This window comes from Pipistrellus hanaki, assembly GCF_964339955.1.
Source record: "Pipistrellus hanaki genome assembly, chromosome: 3".
Taxonomy (NCBI): domain Eukaryota; kingdom Metazoa; phylum Chordata; class Mammalia; order Chiroptera; family Vespertilionidae; genus Pipistrellus; species Pipistrellus hanaki.
The window spans coordinates 7,699,572-7,721,628 of record NC_140505.1 but is presented as its reverse complement, the minus strand read 5'-3'; the positions used below and the strand labels follow the sequence as shown (position 1 = coordinate 7,721,628).

Genomic DNA, 22,057 nt, shown 5'->3' with positions numbered 1-22,057 from the left:
AATTCTCTCTCATCATTGATGATTCTGTCTCTCCCTCTCCCTTCAATAAAAATATATTTCTCTGAAATCAATAAAAATATCTGTATTTTAAAACACTCCATGGGATGCTTGATTCATATTTTAGAGATGACAAGCTGAGCCCCAAAAGATGCTAAATGACTTTCCCAGGCCCAACAGCTTCATGGGAGGTGGAGGCAAGAATAGGGCTTGGAGTTTCTGATGACAAAGTAGAATCCACACGCTTCACCTCTGGGAGTGTGGAGGATTCGGGGTGAGGAGACTCCAGCTCCAATGCTGAGGGTGACACCTGGACGACCTTATTCTCTGTTCGTTCAGTGTCTTTAGGCATCGGCCCCTCATTTCCTGTCCTCACCTCACCAGGACACTCCACATGCAAAATGGTAAGTTCTTCAGAGAAAACAAACAAACATGTATTTGAAAAATAAAAATACTATTATAACTCTTACTGGTCCATTTACCCTAATCAACACAAGTGACGGTTGTAATATGTCATCTCCTGGGCAGAAGTCTCTGAAGCACTTGTTTTAGGTCCTCACTTGAATTCTTGAGGAATTTTCTGAAATTTTAAAAAATATCTTTAGAAGTCTCTGATGTTGGTATGATTGTTATTTTCACACACTTGCAATTTCTTTACAGAAATGACTTTGAATTCCAGGCAAAAGCTGGCCTATGTTACTCAGTTGTTTAGCAAAGTCATAGAGGAAGTGCTCTTGCTAAACAATTTTAAGAGTTTCTTCTGAATTTGAAAATGAACACAAAGCACAGAGCCAAATGCATTGGCGGAACTGTGCAGGGCAAGAATCTGCCAGACCAGGAGCAGAAACGGCCTGGCATAGACATTGCAGCAAGGAGCAGATTGTTCCATCTCAGAGGGAAGGAGGGGGTGAATGTGTGAGTGGGTGATAAGAGATCAACCAAAGAACTTGTATGCATATGTGCATAACCCTTGGACACAGACAATAGGGTGGTGAAGGCTGGGGTGGGGGGCAGGAGCAGGCTTTGATATCATTGGAGGAAAGTGGGGGACATGTGTAATACTTTGAACAATAAAGATTTTAAAAATAAGTAAAACGAAATATAAAAGTAAAAAAATAAAATAAAAGGCCTGGCAGCAACAGCCTGCATCCTCTTTGGAGGAGGTCACAATACTATAGTTGTACATGCTATGCCCACTGTTTCATGGGAAGAAGAGAAAAATGAGAATTCAAAGAATGTTAGAGCAGTAAGAAAGATTGTTAGTCTGGTTGTTCTTATGGAAGTGAGAGGTTACAATTTATCTCTCAGTTTGTTTATATGGTGTATTATATTTATTGATTTGTGAATATTGTACCATCAACTTACACCATACACAAAAATAAACTCAAAATGGATAAAGGATTTAAACATAAAATGAGAAACCATCAAAATCTTAGAAGAAGTCATAGGCAGCAAAATAGAAGACATTAGTTGTAGCAATATATTTAACAATACAGCTCGTAGGGTAATGAAAACTAAGGAGAAATAAAATGAGACTACAACAAATTAAAAAGCTTCTGCACAGCAAAAGAAACTATCAACAGAACAATAAGAAAGCCCACTGCATGGGAGAACACAATTGCCAGTGTTATCTCTGATAAGGTTTTAATCTCCAACATTTACAGGGAACTCATACAACTTAACAAAAGGAAGATAAACAACCCAATCAAAAAAAAAAAAAAAAAAAAAAAAAAAAAAAAAAAAAAAAAGGGCAAATGACCTAAATAGAAACTTTTCAAAAGAGAACATTCAGAAAACCAAGAGACATATGAAAACATGCTCAAAGTCACTAATCATCTGAGTGATTCAAATCAAAACAACAATGAATTACCATCTCACACCTGTCAGAATGACTATCATCAACAAATCAATAAACAACAAGTGTTGGAGAGGATATGAAGAAAAAGGAACCCTCCTTCACTGCTGGTGGGAATTCAGACTGGTGCAGCCTCTGTGGAAGACAGTATGGCATTTCCTCAAAATATTAAAAATGGAACTGCCACTTGACTCAGTAATCCCATTTCTAGGAATATATCTCAAGAAACTAGGAATACCAATAATAAAGGATATATGCACCCCTATGTTCAAAGCAGCACAATTCACCATAGCTAAGATTTGGAAACAGTCTAAATGCCCATCAGCAGATGAGTGGACTAGAAAACTATGGTACATCTACACAATGGAATACTACACTGCTGTAAAAAAGAAGGAATTCTTACCATTTGCAACAGCATGGTTGGAACTGGAGAGCATTATGCTAAGTGAAATAAGTCAGTCAGTGAAAGAAAAATACCACAAGAACTCACTCATTTATGGATAATAAAGAACATTATAAACTGATGAACAAAAATAGAGAAGCATCAAACAGACTGTCAAACAATAGTGGAAAAGCTAGAGAGAGTTAAAGAAGGTAAGAGATCAACCGATGGACTTGTATGAATACATATAAGCATAGCCAATGGATGCAAGACACTGGGAGGGGGGTGAGGACATGTGCCGGTGGGGAGGGGAGGCTGGGAAGGTCAATGGGGAATAAAAAAGGAGACACATGTACTACTATTTGTAATACTTTAAACAATAAAAAAATCCCTATAAATTGATTATTTCTTTAAGTTAAAAATAAATTGAGAACAGATCATCTCTTGTACCAAGGATCCCAACCTATTTTAAAAGTTGGCTACAAATAATACTTGCTATTTCATGTTATTTCTAATTCTACTATTAAATGCTTACACATGCCTAAGTATTAGTACAAGCTCTTTTTTTATCCTTAGCATGTTTAACTCTCAATATTAAAACAGAAACCTTATCTTGTTATGTAACAGGAACTGTAATTCGTTTAATGAGGATACCTGAGACAAACATGACAACGCAAAATACCTCAAACATGAAGGTGTCCACTTCTTCTCGAACGGCCTCATGGCTTAGCTTGTTCCCTTCATCATCCACCACATTTAAGAGCAGGTCGAGAAAAGCCTTGCGTTTTCTCTTGGAGGGGGTCTTGCCCTTGTCATCATTTGTACGTTCTTCTTCTCTCTTTATTTCATTGGCCCGTTCATGGATGACCTGTATGATTTAAATGACCACATGCTTTTGTGTGGAATTTGATGTGGCCTAATGGTCCATTTTCCTGTGAAAACATACCAGCTTCTTTAACTGATTTTTTGCTAACCCTTTCCAGTTCTGTCTCACTCAACAGGAACTTAGGTTTTTGTGAACATACAGTAAAGCTTTCTGTGAGTTTTTTTGGCCATAATACATAATTTCCAAGGACTATTCTGCAGCCTTTCCAACATGGGAATAGAGTAGTAGTCTCCTGAATAGGGCCCCAGCGAGTTGAAAGAGCCCATGAGAAAAAGCTGGGTGGTGGAGAGAACACAATCATTATATGATAGACTAATTATAGATCACTCTACTTACGTGTTGTATTGGAGAAAATAATTATCCTGTATGCTTTCTGCTCTTTTGCCTGGAATGCTTTCCACTCCTTCTCTTGCCTCAGAGCCAGCATGACTAGCTTCCTCTTTAGTTTGAGATTTCCACTGCCCATAGTCACACTGTCAGGGTCACTGCTACCCGAGTCCATAGCACTCACTCACTTCCTAAGCCTGCTTTACCTTTTTTTTTGCATGTCACTTACTACCTGGCATTGTATTTGTTATTTAGTGACTTTATCCTCCAATTGCAATGTAGCAGCAAATTTGTCTTTATTCATTTATTTATTTCCAACCTTTAGAGCACTGCTTGGCATTTTAGAAATGTCCATCAGGTATGTGTTGAGTAAGTAAAAGAATGGAAGCCCCTGAGCTTAATTTGGTTACACATTTCAACTTTCTCCTTTCAGGCAATCATCCAAACCTGCTTCTGCTTTGAATGACCAGATCCCAAGTTCATAGAGCAAGCACCATGACCTCTCTTTGAATTTTGGTGGAACCACTGGTGCCTGGCACTCAGATTGGATATTATCCATCCAATCTGGAATTCATTCATTATTGATACTGATATTAATGCATGAAAATTGAAGACAAGTGTAATTATACCTATAAAATACAAACTGTTCATCTTTCACTTCCTGACAGGCAATTATGCTATACTCCACTGAGGGCAGCTCATTCCAACATCTCATTCATCAAACATCTAGGGACTCTACCACTTGATCTGTTGGTAGAGGCAGAACCTCATTGTCAGGAAGCAATGCCATCATGTTTAAAACTGAAGTTTACAGCAAAGGGTAAATATAATTACTTTGGCACTTTTATTTGTACATATAACTTGTAACGCATGTTTTCAATCAAAGTTTGTGTTTTCATAAGCATATGTATAACACAAAGACAGACTATATCCAGAACATTACTATTTTTTTTTAATATATTTTATTGATTTTACACAGAGAGGAATTGAGAGGGACAGAGAGTTAGAAACGTCGATGAGAGAGAAACATCGACCAGCTGCCTCTTGCACACTCCCAGTGGGGATGTGCCCGCAACCAGGGTACATGCCCTTGACCGGAATCGAACCCGGGACCTTTCAGTCCGCAAGCCGACGCTCTATCCACTGAGCCAAACCGGTCCCGGCAACATTACTATTTTTTTATCATTAAAATTAGATAGTAATATCTAGTTAATTTTTATCTTTTCCGGTTTAAGATACTGCCATAAATGCCTTTTGTCTTTGAAAAAAATTGCTTAACCCAAACACTTTCCCGAAGATTCTTATACCACAGATCCCTGTGTCTTTATTCTTTTAGCATAGCAGCCAGTTAATAAACTACCATAGCTCATATCACATTTTGTAATTATTTGTTTATAGACAACCTCCCCAGTAGACTAACCTCCCCCATGAGGGAACATTAATGACTGGGTGTGTTAAGAAACATAGCAGTCATGCACTTATAAAATTTCTAGAAAGTGATAGTGGGAGGGGTTGCACAACATTGTTAATGCTCCCAATGCCACTGACTGGTACACTTAAAATGGCTAGTATAATAAATTTTACATTATATATGTTTGTTCACAATAAAAAAAAATGAGGACTTACATTGTTGGTAAAATTATGTAAGATCTTTAGGTTCCTTTTGTGGTCCCATGCTTCTTTAAACAAAAGGTACAAAACGTCATGCCAGAGCCAAAAGGTCCTAATTCTTCGATTTATCAAATCACTCATCCTATAAACAGGATGCAAATGTATTAGCTGATATATCAAAATGTGCATTGCTTGAGTACCTATTTGGTGCCTGGTCTCAATGAGGCTAACATGTGGCACCCATGATAATTCCTCTTAGCAGCTTCTAAGAGCTCCATGCTTTATGCTCAACAATGAAGGCATGGGTTATTACACATCCAAGGAAGCTTAAGAATTAAATGGGTCCTTTAGAGGAAGGAAGAAGCCATTACAAAACATCCTCACTAGATGGCCATCTGGTCTCTCCTTCTATTTCTCCAGAGGAGTTCTGGACCTCCCCGAGCTGCCTGTAGCTCTTATGCCACAGGGTGGGATGAGATCTGCCTGTTTAATGTCCACACATTTGCTTGATCACTCCTCTGGCTGTCCTCTTCTCCAGGAAAGTGTCCCTCTGTCACATCCCTGTCCTGAGTCCCTCCCTCAACATTCCCTGTGATGGAGCAGGAAGACCTAGACATGATCTCCTCCTTTGAGAGCAGCTTCCAGGCCAAATCTGCAGAGTGGCCTTTCCTGGTCACTCAATCTGTGGGTCCTATTGCTGTTTTCTTTTTGAATATCAACTTTAATTTTTCTTTTTAAGCAATTATTATAGTTTATAAGTTCATACTTATTTGTTTTGAAGCTTGTCTCCCTGTTATTCTGTTCTGTGGACCACTATAAAACCAGTCAGTATCTTGTGTAATGAATGGCAGGTTATATATGCTAAAATGTGATAAAATGAAATGGGCAGTGGACTTAAAGACAGAATTTCTCAAATCAAACCCTGGCCCTGAATTTTAATAGTAGAATAATATCAGCAATTTTTCAAAGCAAATATGACTATTTCAATTAAAAAATAATACACATTCAGTGCAGAAAATATGAGAAGAGAGAATAACAACTCAAAAAACAAGAGAGAGGAGCACATAACACAAAACAATAATCATAGCTAACATTCTGGAATAATCTTTGTAAGTATTTTTAATGAATAATTTTTTACACCTAGTGATTATGATGCTAAAAATATTGTTTTTATCTTCATTTTATCACTAATTTCTCAATATATCATAATGTAATTTCTCAATATATCATAATGTAATTTCTCAATATATCATTAAAAAATCATGTAATTTCTCAATATATTATTAAAAATATTATGTAAAATTATACCATAGCCTGAGTGTGCCATAATTTATACAACAAATCACCTACTGTTAAAATACATGCTTCAATGATTAGGTTGATTTTTACTGCAATATTTCATTGTGAAACAATGAAAAAGATACAACATAGATGAAAAATTATTAGCAATATTTTTAAAACTTTGAATCAATAACCATTTAAAAAATAATTAGAAGGGCTCCGTTTACCTATAAACTGCATGGACATACTCAGAATCAGCATTATTCTGAGCATCAATATTCTTGCCCATAGCTGTTTCTGCAAAATATGGGTGAGAAGCAATCATTCAATTCATGCACATGCCTTGTATTTAATTTCCAGTGGCAAACACTTAGAAAATAAGATAAATTCTTCCAGGTTTTAGAATTGTTCCTTTCCCTTTCACTATTGCACATTTTTTTCTCCTACTTCTATTCCTATTCCTTCTTCCTTCTGACCTTCCTGGCAGGTTGGCTCTGCTCAAAGCCCTAGCAGTGGGCACTGCTTCTCAGGAGCCCAGTTTAGCGGAAGGACCACCCCAAAGAAGCCAATATACTGTTTAACCCCTCATTTGCCTTCCCAGTAAAGTGTTATTTTCTATTTGGGCCATTTTCTGCTTACACTGTAGCTCTAGAAACAAATCAATGAGACTTACCACAGATGATATCTAAGGCACAAAGAGTGATGTAAAAAAAGCAGTTAAATTTTTCTCCATCAACATGTTTTTCAAGCTTTTTAACCAATATGTTGGCTTGTTCATTCATGACATCTAAGAACTCTTCCAGAATGGTAAAATGGAAAGTGGGTGTTAACATTTTTCTCCTGGAGCGCCATTTGTTTCCAGTACTAGAAATGCAAGACATGGTTACAAAGAAGAGAAAAGCAACATCCAAAACAAATAAAGCATAATCAAGACAACAAATTCTCCTTAATCCACAGATTCCCAAATGTTTTGGTCAAAATGTTAAGGGGAGATTCATATACAGTTACAGAATGGGCACATTTTAGATGTCCTTTTATATTACTAATATTTAAAAGAGCACTCATCAAAACTGAAAACTTTAAGAAGTTTTCTAGATTTCTAAGTCCTGAGTTTCCAAAACTTAGGAATTTCCCCCCTTTTTCCAACCTCAGCCTCTGAAGATCAAGGAGCTCCCTGAGTCTACTTTGATCCTAACATCTTCAAAGTCTCCAAAGTCCCCATGGAAGTCCTGCTTTCTCCTTCTCAGTTCATGGGGTCCTGTTCCTGGATGGCAGCACAAGGACTGAGGTTACTGTGCTCCCCTTACTTCTCTGAGGATGACTGCCTTTTTCATTGAATTTTCAAGATTTCCCTGCTCAAAACTTCTCTGTGCTGCACTCCCTTTATACTTTGGAAATTTCTAACTCTCCTTGGAACAATGCTGGTCATTATTATTGAATGCCATGGCTAGAGATTACTCTACAGCCTGGGTTTCTGTCTCTCAAAGGCCCATTATCACCAGACCTTTTCAGCTTCTCCCTACTACCTGATGGCACATTCTTGCTATAGGAAAACCATCTCCTGTCAATGCCTGGCATAAGTTACACACAAGATAGCTTTACCAATTTATACTGACTTACCTTGTAAGAAGTCCTAGGCCAAGCCATGGTTGTAGAAAGGTGTACAGAAGAGACTTGTCAATTTGCTTTGAGCTAGTTAAAATTACCTTAAAAGAGAGAAAAGAAAAATGAGAGACAGAGATATGAAAGCCGCCTTAATTGTAAGAATACTGGGCTAGAATACAACTACTTTCTAAAGTAACATTTCATAACAATTACTTTGTTGTGGTCCGTTTTCATTATGATGACTCAAAGAAATTCAATTAGAGTTTGGAGCATACGACTGTCACTCACTCTTGGAGACTAGCTGGAGTTGCCTGAATGGAAAATGTCCAAGAGAATTCCCTGACTCCTGCCATGAATTAGGAGCCACGTGTAGTTGTTTATTGAGGGTAGGAGTGAGGGAAGAGAAGGTGGGTGAATCAAAGGATGACCACATTTAGGGAGATGAAAATCACAAGATCATGATCAGGCATGTTGATTTGGAGGCATTCAAGTTGCCATAGTCTGAAAGCAGGTATGCAGCTCAGGATTAAGGCTTATACTGGGTACACATTTAAGTGTCTCCAGGGCATAGGTGGCACTGGGGACCATGGGTATAGTTAGGTTGCCTGGAGCCAAAGTAAAGCAGAAGGGAAGAGCATATGCACAAAATGTTTCTCAGGCTTCTTGCTGCAGTTCCCTGCTTTGGACAGATCCCTATCCATATATACTAAGCCCACTCATATTGGGCCAGCAATGGCTGAATCCCCATGTGCCCCTCTCGCTGTCTCCTCTGGGCCAGTAGATTCTGCAGTGTGGTACCAGAGACACTAAGAGTTTTACCACAATGAATAAGAAAGATGTATCCAAGTCCAAAAATCCTAGGAAATTCTGCTGTTAATTTTTAAGGTCTATTTATCCTATTTTTATTTCCTGACCCAAATCCTTTGTTATCAAACAATCAGATAATACCCCTAATGTCATGATAATAAAGAAAAAATGGTCAGCAATTTTTTAGGAGCTAGTTAAAATTACCTTAAAAGAGAGAAAAGGAAAATGAGAGACAAAGATATGAAAGCCACAACTCTACACCATTCAACAGCATGAATTAACAACATCTTCCCAATCAATATTAGATTAGTGTACTCGTTTTAAAAATTAATTAGAAATAATAAAAATATAATGGATACTCTGAGTACTGTAAGGGAAACACATATATTTTATTAGTTTCATATTATTTTAATCTTAAACAGTGCCTGGCAGATGATATGAGCTCAATTTATAGAATAATCTATTTATGGTTCTGTTCAACTGAAGACTTCCCAAAAAAGGAGGACAAATATATTATTTGATAACAAATGTGTATAGACATGAAGAAGCTGCTACTCTTCCCAGAACTCAGACTCTATCTGGAAAGGATTAAATGGCACCTTCACAGACTTAGATATGTAATATAATCCTCATTGCATTGAATTCCATTAAATATAAGGACATATATTTGCTGTGTATTCTGATGAGATTATCACACTATCAAATATACAGTAAAACATTGATCATAGTCACCATCGACTCACCTCTATAGTTTCGGCCTTATACATGGCTATTCCTGGTCTTGGGCCAATCCAGATTTTGAGGAATGGCACATCTCTGTTTTCTTCAGTGTAATGAATCAGCTGCTGAAAAAACTCTAGGAGAAAATATTTAATTTTAAATAAGTTCCTTACTGTGTCTTTTTTTGTTTTTTTTACTCTTTTTACCTTGGGCATCTCACTCAATATCTCCCAGATCTTTCACATCTTGAGGCTAAACCACATAGGTGTCCTTAATAATTATTAATGCATGAGTTGTGAGGCTAATTTAATTATGAGTGATATATGTGCAACAACCGGTTAACTGAGAAATGCCAAGCACTGTGGGTGTTTGTGGTGACCTTATTACATTCCTCCCAAGAGCATTGAGGGTGTTCAGTTTCTCCTGACTTGCTTCAGGTTCCGCTTCTATCGAAAGGGAAACCTGTCCCAACTCTCCAGCCCTGGCAGATAGATGCTTCCCTTTCACCCCCTCTAAAACAGTGTGGAAGCTCCTCAACTAGTTGAGATAAGAGCTACTATATGATCCAGCAATTCCTCTTCTGGGTATTTATCTGAAGAACATGGAAACACTAATTCAAAAAGATATATACACTGCAATGTTAATTGCAACATTACTTACAATAGCCAGCATATGGACGCAACCTTTGGTGTCCATCAATAGATGAGTGGATAAAGAAGATGTGATAATAATGGCCCAGCTGGAATTGCTCGGTGATTGAGCATTGACCCAGTCAAGTCATATGCCACAGAGAAGCATGCAGAAGGCAACCAATTGATAACTCTCTCTTATCAACAATGTTTCTCTCTCTCTCCCCCTCTCTTCCACTCTGAAATCAATAAAGAATATATATAAAGATAAAATATAAGTATATATATAATATATATATAAAGATAAAGTATTGTCATTTGTGATAACATAAATGGATCTTAAGGGTATTATGCTAAGTGAAATAAGTAACAAACAAGGACAAAAACAGTCTGATTTAACTCATATGTAAAATATAAAACAAAAAAGTAACAAATGAACAAATATAACAAAATAAAAACAAATTCAAGGATACAGACAATAGAATAGTGGTTACAGAGGAGGAGAGTGGAAAGAGGGCAAAGTAGGTAAGTGGGTTAAACAAATGGTAATAGATGGAAACTGGACTTTTGGTTGTGAGCTCCCAGAAGAATATACAGATATTAAATTACACTATTGCACACCTGAAATTTAGATAATGTTATTAACCAATGTTGTTATTAACCAATGTTACCTCAAGAAAAAAATAATTTTAAAAAATTCTTCCGTTTTATTAATCCTTCAACTTCAAAAATGTCTCAGGGACTTTACAGAACCTCTTCCCTTTGTAAGAAACTCTTATTCTTACCGCTTTTTTTTTTTGGTCTGAAAACACTTACTTATTCTTCAAGTGTCATTTTAAATGTGATTTTGCTGTGAAGTCTTCTCTGATATTTTAAATAAGATTTTTTTTATATAACTTCCCACATTGGTTCCCATTTTTAGCACAGGCACCAGATCTCAATATTTCTAAATACTGTCCTACAATTAAAAAAAGACAACAACAAACAATTCTCCTTGGAGAAGTCACTGATTTTAGGGCTGAGGCAGAGAAAAATATAAGAACAGTGGAATATATCCTGGTGCCAGAAAATAAGGAAGTGCTCAGAAAATGATGGGGCCATGTTGAAACATCAAGCAGCCAACCTGAAAAGTTCCTAATACTCCAAACCGGAACAATTTGTTCAACAGAATAAGTAATGACAGAAGTAGTCCGTATCACTTCTCTAGTCAATATCTTATAGTTGTCAGTGTACAGAACTTTCACCTCCTTTGTTAATTTTTTTTATTTAATAAATCTTTTTTTTCTTTTTTTAAACAATATATTTTATTGATTTTTTTTTTTTTTTTTTTTTTTTTTTTTTTTTTTTTTTTTTTTTTTTTTTTTACAGAGAGGAAGGGAGAGAGATAGAGAGTTAGAAACATTGATGAGAGAGAGTCATTCATCAGCTGCCTCTTGCATGCCCCTTACTGGTTGCCCACAACCAAGGTACATGCCCTTGACCGGAATCGAACCCGGGACCCTTGAGTCTGCAGGCCGACGCTCTATCCACTGAGCCAAATCTTTATTGTCCAGATTATTATAATTGTTTCTCATTTTATCTCCCCATTTTATCGCCCCTCCACCTGGTTCCCACTCCACCCTCTGCCCTTACTTCCCCCCCTCTCCACTGTCCTCATCCATGGGTGTATGATTTTTGTCCAGTCTCTTCCTGTACCATCTACACCCATTTCCCCCTGAGAATTATCAATTCACTCCCATTCTATGCCCCTGATTCTATTATATTCACCAGTTTATTCTGTTCCTCAGAATTCTAATTCACTTGATTCTTAGATTCACTTGTTAATAGATATGTATTTGTTGTTCATAATTTTTATCTTTACTTTTTTCTTCTTCTTCCTCTTAAAGAATACCTTTCAACATTTTATATAATACTGGTTTTGTCGTGATGAACTCCTTTAGCTTTTTCTTATCTATGAAGCTCTTTATCTGCCCTTCAATTCTGAATAATAACTTTGTTGGATACAGTAATCTTGGTTGTAGGTTCTTGCTATTCATCACTTTGAATATTTCTTGCCACTCCCATCTGGTCTGCATAGTTTCTGTTGAGAAGTCAGCTGATGATTGTGTATAGGTGTTCCCTTGTAGATAATTAACTGTTTTTCTCTTGCTGCTTTTAATATTCTTTCTCTTTTTCCCTTGGCATTTTAATTATGATGTGTCTTGGTGTGGTCCTCTTTGGATTCCTTTTGTTTGGGGTTCTGTGCACTTCCTGTACTTGTAAGTCTATTTCTTTTACCAGGTCGAGGGAGTTTTCAGTCATTATTTCTTCAAATAGGTTTTCAGTATCTTGCTCTCTCTCTTCTTTTGGTACCCCCATAATTCTGATGTTGGTATGCTTGAAGTTGTCCTAGAGGCTTCTTATACTATCTTCAACTTTTTGGATTCTTTTTTCTTTTTGCTTTTCCAGTTAATTGTTCTTTGCTTCTTTGTATTTCAAATCTTTGACTTGATTCTTGCATTCCTCTAATCTACTGTTGAGTCTCTGTATAATATTTTTTATTTCAGTCAGTGTATGTTTAATTTCTAGTTGGTCCTTTTTCATATCCTTGAGGGTCTCCTTAAATTTGTCAGTCTTTTCTAGGAGATTCTCAGAAATCTTATAACCATGGTTTTGAATTCTATATCCAGTTGTATGTTCTCCTCCATTTCTTTCATTTTTTGATCTGTTTCTTTGTCTCCACATTTTGGCTGCCTCCCTGTGTTGGTAGGGTGGCTTTGTGTGCTAGGTGTCCTATATGGTTCAATGGGTCAGCCTCCCAGTTACCTGAGGTGGACACTTCTCATGCACCCCTTTGTGTACTGTGTATACAGACTTGTTGTAGTTAAGTCTTAATTGTTGTTGGTGTCACTGGGAGGAATTGACCTCCAGGCCAGTTGGCTGTGAGGACACGCTGTGTCTATAATGGATGAATTGCTGTGCTGGAGAAATGCTTATAAGGCAGGACTTATTCCAGTGGGGCTTTGCTGCTCACTGAGTCTCCCTCTTGAATGTGTCCTTTATGAGAGTAGTTGAAATCTGGTGTCATCTCACACAGACCACTAGATAACACTAGCTTCTGGATCTCCGATGGGGTGCAGGTCAGCTACTGTCTGAGGCCACCCAGCAGGAGCTACAGCAAGAACTACAGTTTTCCTCTTTGCTTGGGGTTTGGAGGTTTTGGAGCTGACTTGAGCTGCAGTTTATTTAGTTAAGCTGCAACAGCGAGGGCCATTTATATGCAAAAGCCACTGCATGTGGGTGGGTTTGTAGATTGTGCAGGGCACGGTCTCAGGGAGTCACTAGGTTATGGCATGGCAAACAGCAATGGCTGCCAGTGAGCCTTCTCTGCCTTCCTGTGTTTCCAAGTCCCTGCATCCTGTGCTCCAGCGCAGTAAACAATGATTGCTTGGCACACCTCTGCAAGAAAGTCACCCTCACTTTCCGACCCGATGGCCAACAGTCCAGCTTCTCCCCATAGGAGTTTGGGTCCCCCGAGTCTCCCCAGAAACTGGATTTCAGAGTAATTGGGAGCTTGTCTCCCTTCAGGTTGAAAAAAAGCAGTGCCTCCAATCACCGGCCACCAGCCCAATTTGCCTGCCTCCGTACCTCAGCTTTTGAATGCTTGTGCATGTCTCATTGCTCTTTCCTCTTTCCTTCTAGTTGTACAATTTTCAGTCATCCAGCTTTCCCATGTCTCTGGGTAATAGAGATTTTGTCTTTTAGTTGGAGTTTTGAAATTGTTGTGTGAGTCAGCAGTTTGGTGGTTACCTATGCCACCATCTTGGTTTCTCCTCCTTGGTTAAATTTATTCATAGGTGTTTTATTCCTTTTGATGCAATTGTAAATTGGACTGTTTCCTTAATTTCTCTTCCTGATAGTCCATTGTTAGCATAAAGAAATCCAAGTGATTTTTGTATATTGATCCTATATCCTGCAACTTTACTAAATTTAGTTATTAATTCTAACTTTTGGGGGTAGGGTGGAGTATCTAGGGTTTCCTATATGAACAATCCTGTCATCTGCATTCTTTTTCTTGCCTAAATGTTCTGACTGGGACCTATAATATTATGTTGAATAAAATGGTGAGAGTGAACATCCTTGTCATCCTGATCTTAGAGGAAAAGCTTTCCACATGACATATGGTGTTCTAGCCAAGAAATGCATAACCTCAATGAAACTCTGAAAAAAACAAGAGACAAACCCAAACTGAGAGTGATTCTACACAATATCTGTCTCAGAAAATGTGTCAAGGTCTTGATGTGTATGGAAATACTGATAAATGATCACAGATTAGAAATGATTAATACTGAAGAGCATAACACAAGGAAGCACAACTACTATATGCCTGGTGAGAATTTGAATTGAGTCATGGAACAGAAAAAGAACACAAAAAACATTGTAAAATTCAAGAAAGGGCTGTAGTATTACTAAGTACATTGGACAAATAATAATTTTCTAGTTTTGATAATGATACTAATTGCGTAAAATAACACATCAGAGGAGGCTTGCTAAGTATATGACATATGCAAACCCGATATTATTTTTATAACTTTCCTTTAGTTATAATATTATTTGAATAAATACAAGTTTATAATGAAGGGGAGTTTTATTATTATGAAGCTGAATAATAAAAAGTAAGCTGGAGGAAGATTAAAAAATATTTTCTTAGTAGAAGAGAAACACATACACACAATGCAAAGTGTCCCCATGGAGTTCAACCAAGAGGAGTCCCATTGCTTGCTATGACATGTACTGACCACTAGGGGACGGTGAAGAACAAAAGAAAGCCCTGGCTGGCAGTTGGCAGACACTAGAGACTCTACCCATGCAGGATGTTGTACACTGGGCATCTAGTATATAAATAATAGGTTATGTCTACATTTCCTTGGATATAGGAAAAAATTTGGTTTGAGAATGTGACAAAATGTGAAAGAGATGTCATAGTGAACATAAAAAACAATCATTAAAATAAAAAGAATTACTGACAAGCACTGAGGAAAATGTAGAAATTAGACAGGGAAGTTGGTAATCAATCAAAAACAGTTTCCTATGACATGTCTAGATGTAAGAATGAATATGACACAAGTACGGTACCTTCTTCTTTTAAACACAACATGCTCATGCATGCATTCCACAGGCAAGGAACATGTACCACCAAAGGACAAGATCCCTACTCTCAGGGAATTTATTATCATAGGAGATGGTCACTGTGGTACTAATCACAGTATCAGGTAAAATATAATGGGTGCTAAATTACAAGGTTAAGTCTGAGGAGTTATCTATTTGCATTGAAAGGACTAGAGAAATTCCAAGAAAGAGATGGCATTTGAGCACAAAGGAATGAGTTGGCTTTTCATAGGAAGAAAAAGGCAGTGAGGGTAAACCAAGCAGCAAAAATAGCAGAGCAGAGTCAGGGAGGTCTGAGAATTGCCTATAGGCTTAGCCAGAGCACAGGATGGGGATGATAACATTGATAGATGAGCCTGGAGTGTTGCAAGGCTAAAGAAGTTGGATTTTCCTTTATACTCTCTAGGCAATATCTGACAGTTCCTGAGGAGTACTAGAACCACAGAGCTATATTTTAGGACGATAACACTGAGGTGTGTGGGATCTGTTGATAACTTGGGATTCTACTCCAAAGATGCAGGAAGCTTCTGGGGTGGAATTCCATGCAGCCAGTGTTAGGGGCCCTGGTCCTGGTTTATGGCTGGTCCTTGTATCGGGTGGGGGCAAATGGTGACCAGTAATCCCAACCACACTGAAGTAGTGAGAAAGTTTGTATTGAAATCCCTGAGTCCCCATCTGGGGAATGCAGCCCGACATTCAGAAAGCTCAAACAATGACAAAACTCTGGGTCAGCTCAGGAAACACTGAATTGGTGAGTGCTACCTGAGAGTGGGGGTTGGGTGGGGTGGGGTGGGGGAACACAAGTGTAAAAGGATTGAGGTACAGGGTCCAGCCCTCAGAGAAAAGACCTGGCAAAGGTTAGACAGAGCCCAAGTCAATCAACTGAGTTCACCAGAGGAAGGTTGGAAAATGAGGCACTGTCCTGAGATTGCTGGCAAAATCCAGGGAGGGAGGGATAAGGACAGCACACTGGCTGGGAGGCATGTGGTACCCAGGCTTTCTTAGGCAAAGGGAATGCCCCATGACAGCAACAGGACTAATGCCCACAGCACTGTGAGGCTACTAATACAGATGGCACCTGAGGTTGTTTTAAATGGGAATTTGGGCCCCACAGACAGATTGACATGGAATAAAAAAACAACTATTAAACTTTCCAGCTCTTTTTTGTGCCAATATTTGTTCACATACTCATCTACCCCTGCTCCTTCTCCCATCCCTCAGCTCCTCCACCCCTGGGCTTCAGGGCAAGCTGCTCAAAGTGCAGCGGGAGAGAGGCTAAAGCACAGGGATGTGCATTGCACGTGACACTGAAGAAACAGTAATACCGTAGTTGTGTTTGCACATGTGGGACCCTCAAAACCCAATAATGAATCTTCTAAGCTAGCTAACATTCATTTTGTCATATATATTTGCCGATCAGAACAGAGCTAAGGGTTTCCGATGCCTATGTCTTTATGCCTCACCACAGTCAGATGAGAAACACTATTATAGAAGTCAGTGAACAGCTGAGGAAGTTGTGCTCAGCTGAGTCGTTGCACAATAGCACAGCGCTGGTAAATACAGGCCTGGCTGTGTACCCCAGGCACCCAGATACACTCTGTGCCATCTTCCCCATTACATCACACCGATTCCAGGCAAACCATTGGCTAAACTGCAGTGAAAGGAGCTAGGTTCCATCAACAGTGTCAAAATGTATGTAGCATACATGGCCATAACCACTGCCTTGGTCTGGTCTGGCAGAGGAGACAGGGAAATCGACACCCGTGGTTGGAAGGCCTCAGGTGGGTCCCATGGCAGGGAGCATCTGGGGAAGGCAGGTGCTGACAAAAGGACTGGAGAAGCAAAAGATGGAGTTCAGCAGTCTAGTTGGGAGTCAGTTGCAATTCTCCAGGTGAGTCTTCCTAGGCCAGAATGCGGAGGGTAGCCACACAGTGAAAAGCACAGCCTCTTGTATAAGATACAAGGGTACTGAGGTTGGGGAATACACCTTTAAATGCTGTGCTTTTTCCAAATTTTGCTGAGCTCAATGCTGGGCACAAAGGAGGGCCTCAAATAGGTGCATGATTGACAATGAAAAAATGGACTCAAACCAGGTTCCGGACAATGGTCTAGAAAATGCACGCATGAACTTAAATCCTCCAAGTGACTGCACTACAGTGACTTTTACAAGTAAAGGGTAACACACTCTAACTTAAAGAGTTTTAAACAACTTGAAAAGTCAACCAATTAGAAAGGAACCAAAGGTTGGTCATCTGTCCAGATCCTGTAGTTTTTGATCCATTAAAAGGACCCTTGAGAAGGATACTGTGTTATCATTCTCTTCTCTCCAGAAGTAACTACAAGGAGAATTACTTTAAATAACCCAATAACTCACAGTTTGTTTTGAAATGGATCTTATTCAACAGAGATTTCAATTCTTAGAAAAATTCCCCAAAAGACTATGATGAGATTTCTTAAGTATATTGTTTCCTGTTGGGGAGGAGGGGTCTATATTTCTACACCGTTGTTTTTTAATATTATAAAGCCTTTGGGTAGGAGGGAAGATTAGCTCTGCCTTTAGCATTCACCATGATGATTTTACAAATGCTGTTTTCATATATTAAAATTTGCTTCATCAGTTGCAACATTAGTCGCATTAATGTTTGGTTGGTTAAAGGTTTACTTGGATTTCTTCGGCCAGAAACATTTTCTATATTTTGGCAACTCTCTCTCATGAGGCCTCATGTATTCCCTGTGAAGTTGAAATGACAACATTATTTTTATTTGGAGGAAGGAAAATGGAAAAGAAATAATCCTTTAAGCTTTGAAATTGATGTTCAGTCCATAAAACTTGTTCAGTTAAGCTAAGGGCTGATTGGATTCTAGTTCTGTGTTCACTCAAAAATATGTCATTTGGGTCAAAACCGGTTTTGCTCAGTGGATAGAGCGTCAGCCTGTGGACTGAAGGGTCCCAGGTTCGATTCCGGTCAAAGGCATGTACCTTGGTTGCGGGCATATCCCCAGTGGGGGGTGTGCAAGAGGCAGCTGATCGATGTTTCTAACTCTCTCTTCCTCTCTGTAAAAAATCAATAAAATATTTTTTTTTAAATATGTCATTTGGGGCAAATCTTTTCAGTTCTGGGTATCTCAACTTCTACAGCCACGAAGATGAAGTGCTAAGATCTAACTCACCCTCCCTCGTGGGGGATGCAAACATCAGGGACTTTTTAAGAGCTTTCTAACTTAAAGTGATCCCTCTACCCCTATCATAACATAAGGTAAAGCTATCTCTTCAAAAGATGATTTCAATAAAAAAAAGGACTCACTCTTTAACAAATAAGATTTATGAAACTTGCTGTGTGACTTTGAGGGCAGGCCTTGAAGAATAACATCATAACTCATTGTAGTTATGTATCCTCCACAGAAGGGCCAAGGAGGAAGGCAAGCTGTGGTCAAGTCTTGTGATTTTTGGAGGGAGAGGCTCTGTTCTCAAGTGCATTTCTCATACATTATTTTGGAAACAGAGAAATAGAGATAGACATAGAGATGGCGATATAAATAGAGATAGAGAGAGGAGGAGAGGAGAGAGAGAGAGAGAGAGAGAGAGAGAGAGAGAGAGAGAGAGAGAGAGAGAGACTAAGTTATAATTTGTGTCTGCTTTTAGGACTTTAACAGAAGAAAAACAGGTGCTTTTATTGTTGTTCTTCTTATTAAATATATTTTTATTGATTTCAGAGAGGCAGGGAGAGGGTTAGAAACATCAATAATGAGAGAGAATCATTGATCAGCTGCCTCCTGCATGTCAGCCCCTCACTGGGGATGGAGCCTGCAACCCAGGCATATGTCCTTGACCAGAATCAAACCCAGTGTCTGCAGGCCAAAGCTCTATCCACTGAGTCAAGCCTGCTAGGGCTACAGGCGGTGGTTTAAGACAGCAGCAGCCAGGAGTTGGGAAAAGGAGAAGAGAAGGCAGAAGGACAGGCGTTTAGAAACACTGCACTTATATGTAATGAAAACTGGAGAGAACTGGGAACCCATTATCCAGGGGGTGATAGAGGTGCCCCTCACCCAGCAGCCTGAGTCTCCAGTCAGGGTGCTCCAGGTGGGGGAGCAGGGGGTGCTCCTGTGTCATCCCTGCAAGCCCCTTACCTTTCCCTCCTCTCTTCCAGAGCAGCGCGTGTCCCAAAATGGGGTAGGAGCGCGAAATGCTGCGGATGGGCCTCATTTGCAGCCAGTTACGCGCATAGCTCGCCATCATCTGCAGGAAGCTCAGGATGAGGGTGGCGCCCGCCAGGGTGAGGGCGCTGAGCGCGCCCCAAGCCAGCAGCTTCTGCCCGACGGGCACCAGCCAGACGGTCGTCATCGCGCCAGCGGTGGGCTCCGCGCGGGGACTGAGACCCAGAACCTTGGGGCCGGGAGCTTCGGGCCAGGGGGTTGTCCAGCCCCTGAAGTTCAAGTGCGGGGCCCTGGGAGGAGTCCCGCAATTCCCCGGGGCGGGCGTAGCGGGCTGGGATGGGGAGGTAGGGGGTGGCGCCAAGCCGAATGGCCTCTCCCTCCTCCTGCAGCCACCAGCCCAGGCGCCCGGCAGCCGGACTTCCCGCGCAGGGCCCGCCCTGCCCGCTGGGGACCGGGTTGGGCCTCTGAGGCTGGGAGGAAGGCGCCCCTGCTGTCGTTGTGCAGACAGACGCCCCCAGAGCGCGCGGGGAAGACCCTGCTGCGGGCAGAGGGCGCTGCGAAGAAAGGAAGGCACTTGGGTGGCGTGGGGAGGAGAACGGGGTGCCATTTAGGGCAACTTCAGGAGGGAGAGGCGCCTGGGGCCGGGGTGGGTGATCTCCGTTGAGCAGTGAGCGGGCTGTGTTAGAATGGAAGGAAGAACCGGGTTTGCAGCTCGGTTTGGGGGTTAGTTTTTCCCTGGCCGGGCGCCCAGCCTCCTGATGCTTCCTTGCGCAACCAGGAGTGTCTTCTGCTCTCCAGGGACTGGCTGCACACAGGAGGTGGTTGCACCCTGGCTGAGCTTCAGAGTCACCCAGGACAACATCCTACTTTGACCTGGGACTCCAACCTGAGGGGGTAGGTGAAATTCGTCATCAGGTCACGGGAGAGCTGGATAATGTTCTTGTGATCCCAATGGTGTCCAAATTATCATCAGGACCAAGAGTCATGGGGTAGAGAGGACAAAGAGCAAGGTCTCTGGAGGAGGCAGAGATCAGAGATGCTGGCAGAGCGCGGGTTGGATAGAGGAACAATCATGATGAGGTAACTCTCAAACACTGGACTAATGTCTGGGAGGAAAAACACTGGTCAACCTTATGGGATGTCCACGGGGAAAAACTTGTATCCTTCATGTTATTCGCTTTGATATTATTTCATCTGTTTACGACAGCCTGAAGGGACCTTGACTCCCAGGCTGAGAAATTGTATCTTTATTTTGAAGGCAATTTGTGAGTGAGACAGAGAGCACCCAGGATGTTATGAGTCAGGTTAATGGGACTCCCCACTGAGAGGCTGGTCAGCTGTAAGAGCTCAGAACCCATCAGGTCATCAGCAGTTTAAACACTGAGAGCGCATATTGTAGAAATGATTCTACTTGCATTGAGAGCAACCTAATGTATTGAGGATTTAATTACTCTGCAAATTAAAAGCAAGATCCTTATGAAAGAAACAAACCATCTTGAGGACATGGCTTTGCAATCCTGAATGGGCGCTCTATGAAAACAGTCCATGTTCTGACCTCACACCCCTCTACGGCTACCTGGCTAGTTGCTGCAGAAGGGAGACAATGGACATATGAGAAACATGGATGTTCTGGCGTCCTTGCGTCCTGACAAAGTTAGCCTGGCTTCCCTGCTCTGACCCTGAGACTTCTGCCTCCATTTTCCCAGGCTGCTCTCAGATGTTTCCTCCGTTCTGACTCTTCGCTGTGTGCTGGTGTGCTGCACACTGACATCTGTGTGCTCTTCTCCCTCCCAACATCCAAGGTCCTGATAGCCTGCTCAACCTGGCCTCTCACCTCTCTTAAGTACATTCTGCTCTTTCCCCTGGTTAGAGCTGACTGGGTGGCCGCTCTCTGCTGTGCTTTTGTCCTGGGGCCCTCACCGGACACCTAGTGTGCCAGGAAGCTGTTATTCCTCCAGGAGGAAGAGGGCATCCCTTCTCTTACATCTCAGTGCTGAGCGCACCCTGGAAGGAGAACAGTGCCCAGGGCATGCTTGTTTGTGGGGTTGGGTTCAGAAAGGGGATCCTGACAGCATGGAGATATCCCAGGGAGGAGATAGGTTCGGTCTCTACAAGGAAATACAAAAGGTGACATTACCAATGGAAATTAACTATGGCTCCGAATCCTGTTTGGTAACTAGCCACAAGACTAAAGTATATACTCACGAATGTCAGTGACTGTATTCATTTCCTTTCCCTGTCCCGAATCAGAAAATACATCTCCTGAACATTAATGGATAAACCCTGTTCAGTATCTTATTTTGTAATCTTGCTCAGAACGGACCCCACGCTTCTGTGGATCATCACACTCATACACTCTATCTTTCACATAGAATTCCTCAGATTTAGCAAAAAGGAAATGTATTCCCCTAAATAAGAAACTCTTACCTCTCATATCTGCCTTGGAGTTTGTATTGATTGATCTGATTATCATTCGAGTTCTTTTTAAATACATATATATTTTATTGATTTATTACAGAGAGGAAGCGAGAGGGGTAGAGAGTTAGAAACATCAACGAGAATCATCGATCATCTGCCTCCTGCACACTCCCCACTGGGGATGAGCCTGCAACCAAGGTACATGCCCTTGACTGGAATAGGACCTGGGACCCTTG

At 40.5% G+C, this 22,057-nt stretch overlaps 1 protein-coding gene across 2 annotated transcripts in view; it reads right to left on the bottom strand.

Annotated features, from left to right (window-relative positions):
* LOC311619414 (cytochrome P450 4V2-like) overlaps positions 1-22,057 on the bottom strand; it is a 171,126-nt gene that overhangs the window by 7,841 nt on the left and 141,228 nt on the right. The window contains exons 1-7 of one of the 2 annotated variants that reach the window (XM_084877724.1): positions 19,377-20,051; positions 9,495-9,607; positions 7,960-8,045; positions 7,013-7,203; positions 6,567-6,636; positions 5,074-5,200; positions 2,917-3,102 (exon numbers count right to left, since the gene is read on the bottom strand). In XM_084877724.1, the coding sequence (XP_084733850.1) occupies positions 2,917-3,102; positions 5,074-5,200; positions 6,567-6,636; positions 7,013-7,203; positions 7,960-8,045; positions 9,495-9,607; positions 19,377-20,010 (1,407 nt within the window). In that variant the 5' untranslated portion in view covers positions 20,011-20,051. Of the gene's footprint in view, positions 1-2,916; positions 3,103-5,073; positions 5,201-6,566; positions 6,637-7,012; positions 7,204-7,959; positions 8,046-9,494; positions 9,608-19,376; positions 20,052-22,057 lie in introns of those variants that run through there. The other variant, XM_084877722.1, reaches the window with a different exon arrangement.